Source organism: Octodon degus, unplaced genomic scaffold (genome assembly GCF_000260255.1).
Source record: "Octodon degus isolate 3935 unplaced genomic scaffold, OctDeg1.0 scaffold00007, whole genome shotgun sequence".
In the NCBI taxonomy this organism is placed as follows: domain Eukaryota; kingdom Metazoa; phylum Chordata; class Mammalia; order Rodentia; family Octodontidae; genus Octodon; species Octodon degus.
The window spans coordinates 14,294,029-14,304,015 of record NW_004524583.1 but is presented as its reverse complement, the minus strand read 5'-3'; the positions used below and the strand labels follow the sequence as shown (position 1 = coordinate 14,304,015).

Below are 9,987 nucleotides of genomic sequence, written 5' to 3'. Positions count from 1 at the left end.
AAAAAAAAAAAAAAAGAAAAATGGGCTTCAGGGCAGCATGGCCTCAGCTAAGACTCAAGACATGTGGATCTCAGGCTGTCAAATGTCAGTACACAACTTTTTTTTTTTGGTGAAACCGGGGATTGAACTGAGGCCCTTGCACTTGCCAGGGAAGTGCTTATTCCACTAAGCCATCTCCCTGGCCCAGTACACAACTTCTTCACTTCAGGAATAGTGCAATAACATGTTCCGTTCCTGAACAATCACATAGGAAGGAAATAAATTCCAAGCCAGTCCTTGGAGCCTGAGACAATGGCCACAAAATGCATAAAAGAAATAGCTCACACTCTACAGTGTAAGTCACAGGGGACAAGCTTTCTGGAGCAGCTCTAGTGGTAAGAATGTGAATACCTGGTCAGGGAGGATGGATGCAGCTAAAGTACACTCTCAGTGTGTCAGGACTGCTGTTTTCCAAAATAAATGTCTTGCTTTGGATTTGTGCCTGATATCACAAAATGCCTACAATTTCAGTGGTTTCTTCCCTTACCCCTTGCACCCCCAGCTAGCTACCTTACCACCTACAGTGGCAGCAGAGAAGGCTGACCTGCGGCCGCAGCGCTGCCAATGGCCTGTAGAGTTGAACGACCACTGCCAGTTCTTCGAATGGTGCTGTTAGTGCCATCTGAGTTCTGGTTTTCAATCTTGTGCTCCACTCGAGCCAGCTCCTGGATCACTTCCTGGTAGCGCTCCACAAACATCAGTTCCCCAGCACTGGGTGAGGACTTCAGGTTGAATGTGAAGACCACCTGTCATGGAAAAGGGAGGAGCACGGCTGTGGTAGGCCCACTACATCAGGGAATGTAGAGAGGAAGTCTGGCCAAGTCGTTAGACTATGGCTCTATGTTACTGGCTTTGTAGGGTCAGAAATCCACTGACTTGATCAAAAAGTAGATCAAAGAAAATCACTCATAACTTTTAATTGTTATGTAAAGAAAGCCATCAGAAGCCCAGTAAAAGATGCAGACAATTTCAGAAGAAATAGTTATAACTAGTACAGACATGGGAAAATATTTGCCTTTATCAATAAGCCAGCAATTTAGGTAACTATACTATTTTGCACATAGAACAATAGTGAAGTGCAAAAAGGAATCCTTGGGATAGTGCATAATTAAACTGTCATAATTGTTTTGAAAAGTAGTTTCCAATAAACTATAAAATTTAAAACTTTTATTTATTTTTATTTTTATTTTATTTTGTTTTTTTTGCGGATTGAACTCAGGCTTTTGTGCTTGACAGTGAAGCGCTGATTCCACTGAGCCATCTCCCCGGCCCCCAAAATTTAAAACTTTTGATGTAGTAATTTTTTGTAAAAAAACTTTTTAAAGAAATTAACCCAAAAGAATTGATGCTTAAAGGTGATTATCTTGGCATATTACAACTGTAAGACAGCTGAAAAAAATCAAAAAGTTAGCCAAAAGGAAAATGGAGAATGCTACTTGCTGATATTACTATAAGGTCACTAATTTCAAAGTTACAAAGTAAAAGCTTACAGTATACTATAAAAAAACACAATGAGAAATCATTTTGGCTATATAAAACCATATGGATCCCAGAAAAATATTAGCTCAAAATACCCAGTATCTTCAATATTGGTTGTTCCATACAATAAGGTTAAAAGAAACTTTATTTTCTTGCTTACATTTTGTGGTATTTTCTTAAGATATATAAAACTTGTTTTGTAACCAGGTTAAAAATCAAGCTTTTATTAAAAAAAAAAATCAATCAATCAATCAATCAATTAATCAAGGCTATAGGAAACAAGGTGAAGTGGAGGTCACTGAGGGGTAGAAGTGTCATGAGACTCCCAGCCAACTGTCATTATGTTTGGATTTAAGAAAGACTGGGGAGCCAGGGATATAGCTCAGCAGCTTAAGCAACTAACTGCCTGGCAAGCACAAGGTCCTTATTTTGACTCCTGGTACCAGAAAAGAAAAGAGAAAACAAAAGAAGAGAAAAGCAAAAAGAAAAGATAGATACATAGACAGAGGGGAAGGAAGAGAGGAAGGAAGCCTGGGGAGCAAACAATAGCAAAAATTCAGAAAGCCAAGACCCCAAATTTTCGGACTGGGTATGTGGTTAAGTTGTGTGTGCTTACAGATGTGCGTCAGACCCCGGGGTCTATCCATAGAACCACAAAAACGGTAAGACAAAAAGAAAGGCTGGGAGAGGTCCCATCTTCCCAAAGATTCATAATTATCATTATCATTAAAGTAGGAGATCTAAGGTGATCAGGGGAAGCACTTTAAATATTTTTTGCTTCCAGACAGGATCTTGCTAAGTTGCCAAGATTGACATCCTTTTGCCTTAGCCACCCAAGGGGCTGGGATTACATATGTGCCTCTATGCCCAAGAAGAGTCTGATTACAGCTCTAATGCTAGTGAAGTGTCAACATTCCGTCCTGCTAGCCCCTCTACATCTCATTTACTGGCCTGGCTTTATTACTGAAAACTGTCTGCATGACGGTTTTTTTTTTTTTTAATTTTAGGGAAGGGTCTACAGGGTGTTCAGGGTCTTACTACTAGATCAGACTCGTAGTGATACACCTGTTTACAGCCTCCCAAGAGCTGGGATTACAGGCATGCGCTACCACGGCAGGCCAGGGGATCGAACCCTGGGCCCCTGCGCCTGCTTGCAGGAGCTTTAATCTGCTGAGCTATTTGGCCAGCCCTGTGTGACAATTGTTAAACTACATGAAAACATGGACATGTTCTAAATCCGAGCACCAGGAAAGAAACAAAATCATTTCAATGATCTGAACTGGTAAGAACATGGTTAAATATTTTCTTTTACCTTGTTAGGATGCTTTAACATAAACATTAACCTTGAACAAACAACTCAACCTCTCTGAATCTGCAATCCTGAGGACTGGGTCTGAACTCATGGAAACTCCCTTCTGCTTCTCTTTCCAGTGTTGTTCCGCAAGTGTTCCTGAGTGGCTCTGGTGTCACATACATCGAGCTGTCCTCAAAACTCAGCATACCATAGCCACGGGAGCTGACTTAGCATTCTTTGCGAGGACAAGGGGCAGCCAAGGCTCCCTCACCTGATGGGCTTCTGCGAAGTTCCCCCGGAGGATACAGGATGCTAGCAGTGACTCGGGTGGGGAGAACATCATGGGCAGGAATGGGCTTTGAGGATGGGGCTGCGATCGGCTATCCAGCTCATTCCGCCCGGACACGGCGCTCAGACTGCCCTCTATTGGAACACAAGGACATGGGGTTCAGGGAAGCAAGATAAACTGAGGAAAGACCATAAGGCAGCTACCTCCAACCACATACTTACCTGTTCAAAATTCTTCTCTAAAAGAGCCTTGATTTCTCCTTGAGTGAAGTGCTAACCTATGTTATCATCACAGAAGGCCAGACACGTATAATACCAGCCACTTTTGCTAGGCAATCATGTTTCTCTCTGTTGATGGGTTCTTCAACTGAGGGTAAAACAATGCAATCCCCTTTCCCCGCTGAAATCTGCTCAGCTATCTGCAGCGCCAGTTTTCTTAAACTCAGGCTTGAATTTGGCAGCTAGTTGGGACCTACATACCTGAAGTACTTGTGCTCTGTTCACTACTCATACTTTCCAAGGAAGGGCTGGAGCCTTTGTCCCGGCCATCTAAAGTGTCAGGAAGAAGAAAGAAACTTATTCAGTTTCTTACAGTGCAGAACGTGCAAGCTGGTCTGAAAGTTAAGATCCAGACAGAGGAAAGCATAATGGGCACGCACACTGTTCTGTCAAAGGCAAACATAAGTGTAATATGGCCCCAGAGCTCATTCGGGTTGTAGTCTGTACCAGCTGGCCCAACTGGTGGGTCTCACAGCCCTAGGAGTTTTCCCATTATTTCTAGGGGTCAATGGCCACCCTCTGCTCAATAAGTACTGGCAATAATCTGAAAAAACAAAATCACAACTACTACAAGCAGGAAGCAACAGGATGCAAGGGATCCTAACATAGCCTGACAAAAAGAAAAAGGTATTCTCAGACTTGAAAAGGTAGGGAACTAAAGCACAGGGCCTGGCTTGCCAAAGACCACCACATTCAAAGGCCCCGAGGAAAAGCTCTCATCAGTCAGCTTGCCGGAAGTGCTAGGGCTGCCAACGGAGGCTTGCTGTCCCTTAGTGGGTCCTGGAGGGCACTATCATCCTATGCAAGGCAGCTCCCTGGGCCCACTGACTGGGCTGCCCTTCAGGAGCAGCCAGCTACAAGAAAGAGATGATGGGTTTCGACTCCTGGGCAAGGAAAGTCAAGTGAAAGCAAACTTTGCCTTCTGAGCAATTACTCGTGCAGCTTCAGGGCCTTAGCAACCATCTTTAAAGTTTTTCCAGTTTTCTCTTATGGCAACCTCCATCCTACCTAATGTGTTTATCTTTCTTTTTCATTTAAAAATATTTTTAAAAAATCATTTATTTATTTATTTGGTGCAGGGTCTCGCTATGCAACCTGGACTTGTAGTGATCCTTGTGTCTTAGCCTCCTCAGCAGGGGGACTGTAAGTGTTACAGGTCTGCGCCACCATACCTGCCTCCGGCTGGCACGGTGTGTGGTACTGGGGATTGAACCGGGTCCTTGTGCTTGCCAGGCAGGTGCTTAGAACACTAAACTATCTCCCCAGACCCTTTTCACCTTTCTTAGTGCCACTTTGCTGGTGAATATTCATTTTTTTTAGGAGCTCAGTTTATATAATCTCATGAACTAAGCTCCAATTTCATGTAATTCCTTTCCCTGAAAGGAACGGGTGTAGGCTGGTGCACCCGTTTCCAGGTAACACCTCAGTTTAGTTTTTCATGTGTACTGGTTATTCAAGTAACTTCCACATTCTTTGGAGACAAAGGCTGTGTTCATGCTTCATTTATCTTTGGGAAGATACTTTTTTTTTTTTTCTGGTACCAGAGATTGCACTCAGGACCCTGTGCTTGCCAGGCAGACACTTATTCTACTGAGCTATCTCCCCAGCCCAAGATACTATTATTGTTCAGCATATAGGAAACTCTTAAAGTCTGCTTAGTATGCCATATCATACAATGTTCATCTGTATGTTCTTAAACGTTTAAGTTGTGTCCAGTTTTTTACTATTAAAAATAATACCAGCCAGGCATGGTAGCACACTCCTGTAATCCCAGCTACTCAGGAGGCTGAGGCAGGAGCATCAGAAACTCAAGGCCACGCCAGGGAGATAGCTCTGCAGTCTAAGTGCCTACCTGGCAAAGTACAAGGGCTCTTGTTAGCTGTGTGAAATATCAGCACCAAAGGCCAGAATGGAAATTTGATTATCTAAAAATTATAAAAAGCACTTCTGTATAATGATACTATACTAAATTTCAAAAAAAATTTTTTTACTCTAAAGATAAAATAGAAAAAAAAGAGAAAATAGAGAAAAAGTTATATCAATCTATTGCTTTAATGCATACATAGCTTTCTGTAGCTCAACAAAAAAGATGAACCCACTAGAAAAATGCATCTTACTTATTAGGCAACTTACAGAAAAATACACATAGCTAATAGGTATTTGAAAGAAATGATCTCGGGGCTGGAGAGATGGCTCAGTGGTCTAAAGCACCTACTTAGAACAAGCTTGGCAAAGCATCAGGGACCGCGGTTCAATCCCCCAGCACCACATGCCAGCCAGTCCCGCCCCCTGGTGGGCTGAGCTGGCCATACACACACACCACACACTCTCTCTCTCTCTCTCTCTCTCTCTGTCTCTCAAATAAATAAAATAAAATAAAAAAAATTAAAAAAAAAAAGAAATGATCTCAACCAAACCAAAAAAAGTTAATACTAAACAATTAAATATCATTATTGTATTATACTCATAAAGATTTTCAAAATTCTGGTATTATTCATTGACTAATATATGCATAAATAGCTGGTAGAAATATAAATCAGTTTACAATTTTTAGGCAATTTAGTAATACTGATGATTTTAATGGAAAAACATCACTGACCTAGCAATTCTAAGTATACTCTACACTCAAATAAATATGCAGATATGTGCAAGATTGTTTTCTATATATTTTGTTTTGTTTTTTGTGGCGGAACCGGGGATTGAACTCAGGCCCTTGCACTTGCCAGGGAAGCGCTTATTCCACTGAGCCATCTCTCCAGGCCCTTGTTTTCTATATTTTTATTTTCTGCTTTTTCAGTGCTGGGGACTGAAAGCATGTTCTAGGCAAGTGCTTTAGTGCTGAGCTATCACTTCAGCTATGTTATTTTGACAGATGGTCTTGTTAAATTGCCCAGGATGGCCCTGCATTTTATTTTATTTTTAAATCTTTTATGCATTTATTTGGTACAGGGTCTCACCTTGCAGCTCAGATGTGTAGTGATCCATCTTCCTATCTTAGCCTCCCTAGTGCTGGGATTACAGGCATGCACCACCACACCTGATTTTAGGGCCGGCATGGTGTGGGACCGGCACAGTATGCAGTGCCAGGGACAGAACTTGGGTCCTTCCTTGTACTTTGCCAGGTAGGTACTTAGACTTCAGAGCTATCTCCTGGCTTGGCCTTGAGTTTCTGATGCTCCTGCCTCAGCCTCCTGAGTAGCTGGGATTACAGGAGTGTGCTACCATGCCTGGCTAGTATTATTTTTAATAGTAAGAAACTGGACACAACTTAAATGTTTAAGAACATACAGATGAAAAATTATGAAAAAAAAAGAACATACAGATGAACATTATGTGATATGGCATACTAAGCAGACTTTTAAGGGGAGAGAAGGAAAATTTCAATATATAGCATTACATATCTGTATCTACAACCAGATATAACACAAAAAAGGAAGCTGCGAGTTACATTTCTATCACTATCACACATGCATATATGAAAGGATATAATATATTCGTATTGCATAAAGAATTATGCAATACAAACATATAGTATATAGTATCTTCTGGAAGATTATATAAGAATATTAACAAAAGAGTCAACTTAAGGGGGTGGGGCTAGGATATTCTTACATTTTTTTGTTTGACCATAAGTTGTATTTATCTCTTAAATTTTGATTAATATGATACAGCATCTCACTATCAGTTTGGCCTTCCCAGTGCTAGGAGTACAGGTGTGCACTACCACACCTGGTTTCGGCATGTGATACAGGAAACTGAACCCTGGTCCTTAGGCTTGCTGGGCAGGCACTTAGACTTTGAGCTATCTCCCAGCCCCTATGAGCTCTATTTTACAGGATGTTTGTTTCCATTGATTGTTTTGTTTTGTTTGGTACTGGGGACCAGACTTAGGACCTTATGCCTGCCAGGCAGGTACTTGTGCCACTGAGCTACCTCCCCAGCTTATCTTAAAGGATATTAGACAATGGGCAATACACTCTTGCTTGGCATGAGAGAAAGCAGGGTGTGGGGAGTGAGCTCTTCAGATTACCTGCCCTGCTCCTTCTTGTCCGACGACCCCTGCGGAGACTAGAGTGCCTTGGGGCAGTTGGCAGGTACCTTCGGGAACGTGGCTCCTCTGAAATAGCAAATATAAGGAGGGTGATCAACTGGGGCATGACCTTCTGCCTGGGGAGGCAGGAAGTGCACTGACATCCAAGGCATGGAGTGCTACTCCAGGGCTCTGAACTGGCTGCTATGGCGATGTGTCCTGATTTAGGGAGTGACTCTCATGCACTTCTGCCTCTCTCCCTTGTTTTTTTTTCCCCTCCCCACTTTCTGGGCTTGTTCTACTCCCTTCTCTCACCTGAGCCATGGTTGCTTGTTATCACCTTGTACCTCCACTGGGCCTCAGAAAGAACCTTAGAAAACTGGTACAGGCGGCTCTGCAGTCCATCTCGGCTTCCTGTGTAGCTCTGGCCTTCCGGAAGCTTTGCCTTATCGGGGCAGCTGTGGCCACTGATCCTGTCTAGCTGCTCCTGAAGAAGCCCAAGGAAGGCCCCTACTGCAAACTCATCAGCCAGGAATCCATGGATACCCTTCGTAAAGTGCTTTAAATCCAAAAAATTGCCATGGGGCCCCGGGGAGCTATCTGCAGGCTGTTCTTTTAGACAACTTGGTATTGTAGAAGCCAGGTTCCTGGGTGCTCCAAGGGAACCCTGTTCTGACTTCCTCTCAGGCTGGCCTGCATGCTGAGGGCTTTCTGATGGCGACCTCATATCCGAGGGGCCTTTGCCCTCTGTGTCATCATCCTCAGCATAGTCCTCAGGCAGGTGAGGCTCTGGGTGAAGATCAGCAGAGGTGATGAAGAGCAAAGAGAAGATGTTTTCTAGAAGTTCCAGGCACAAAGAGTCAGGGACACTGCACAGGTACTGTTGACACCTGGCCAGGTAAGTTGAGAAGAGATGGGAAGCACCTAAAGAAGCACGTGCAAGAGAAAAGGCAGGGAGAAGAAAGGAGAAACAAACATTAGGAACTTTCCTCAAGTGTAACTCAATTAGTTTTTTTTTTTTTTTTGGTACTGGGGATCGAACTCAGGGCCTTGTGCTTGCCAGGCAGGCATTTGTGCCACTGAGCTATCTCCCTAGTCCAACTCATTTTATTTTTAATCACTAAGGGAACTGAGGGATTAAAAAAAAATGCACGATTACCCAGCCATGTCTCTTTGTGATTGGTAGCAATATTCTGCGACTTTAATTAAAAAGTAGAATTCCCTGAACACTCATTACTTGTTTCCACTTTTTAAATGTGATTATTATTATTTATCTCTTACAAAAAGTTCATATTTCAGTTCCAGGAATGAAGGCAGCACGTGTACTCCTTATTCCTTACTCTATTTTAATCTGTTGTTAAAGGTGGGCACAGGCTGCCTAGCTCTCTTAAGAAACACCCAGCAGACAAAAAACAAAACAAAACAAAAAAAACATGCTCAGAGACAAAGGTCTATTCCAAAGCTAGAAGTGAAAACGAACCAAGCATTGGACATAGAAAGCAAGTTAAGAAATTTAGGTTAAAAAAAGGAGAGGACAGGGGGCCAGGGAGATGGCTCAGTAGAATAAGCACTTGCCTGGCAAGCCCAAGTGTCTGAGTTTAATCCCTGGTTCCGCCAAAAAAAAAAAAATAAAAAAAAAAAAAAGAGAGGACAGGACATTTGGCTTATATCTTCACACAGGGTAATAGAACCTACAAAATTCTCTTAGGGGCTTATATTTAAAGAATGAAATAGAACAGAAAGCATTTGGAAAACAATGCTGTAGGACGGTGGTGGCGAACCTACGGCACACATTCCGCACAGGCTGTTCGCCATCGCTGCTCTAAGTGCTCGGAAGCAAGCCACTTGCTTCATTGAGCTGGCAATAGATGGCATTATTGCTGAGCTCCATAAAATCAAAGCCATCTCAGTCATGACGAGAAAGGGCAGCAAACACCCAAAGCATTCACTGGGACAGGCCCTGTCAGCCATGGTGGTGTGGTGGGGCATGCCGTACCTGGGGAGGTGACAGAGTCATTCGCGGGCTCTGTGGCTGAGGCCAGGTCCGCAGAGGGGCTGTCTTTGCAGTCCTGGCACTGGGAGTACTGGTGTGAGTTCACACAGAGGGCATAGATGGCATATTTCATGGCACAGAAGCCCTGGTAGAGGATCAGACTCTGACACTGGATCAGGTCCTCAGGAACTAGGGCACCGGCAGAATCTGAATGGTACAGAGAAACAGGTAAACTTCAATTAAGGGGTTGGAGAGATGGCTCAGTGGTCTAAAGCACCTACTTGGAACTAGCTTAGCAAAGCATCAGGGACTGCAGTTCAATCCCCCAGCACCACATGCCAGCCCGCCCTGCCCCCTGGTGGGCTGAGCTGGCCATACACACACACCACACACTCTCTCTCTCTCTCTCTCTCTCTGTCTCTCAAATAAATAAAATATATTCTTAAGAAAAAAACTTCAATTAATGTTTTCAGGCATATGCAGTCAGCAGAGCTGGAGTGAAGAGGCTGTAGTGCTAGGCTCCTACCCACTCTCCCTTCTGTAATCGATCTTAGGTACTTAGACTTCAGAGCTATCTCCTGGCTT

General features: G+C 43.2%; 1 protein-coding gene across 1 annotated transcript in view; it reads right to left on the bottom strand.

Moving 5' to 3' along the window:
* Positions 1–9,987, bottom strand: part of Zfyve26 (zinc finger FYVE-type containing 26) — a 72,648-nt gene that overhangs the window by 44,601 nt on the left and 18,060 nt on the right. The window contains exons 10-15 of the mRNA XM_023701416.1: positions 9,406–9,609; positions 7,725–8,333; positions 7,410–7,496; positions 3,581–3,649; positions 3,084–3,235; positions 584–785 (exon numbers count right to left, since the gene is read on the bottom strand). Of these exons, the coding sequence (XP_023557184.1) occupies positions 584–785; positions 3,084–3,235; positions 3,581–3,649; positions 7,410–7,496; positions 7,725–8,333; positions 9,406–9,609 (1,323 nt within the window). The remainder of the gene's footprint in view (positions 1–583; positions 786–3,083; positions 3,236–3,580; positions 3,650–7,409; positions 7,497–7,724; positions 8,334–9,405; positions 9,610–9,987) is intronic.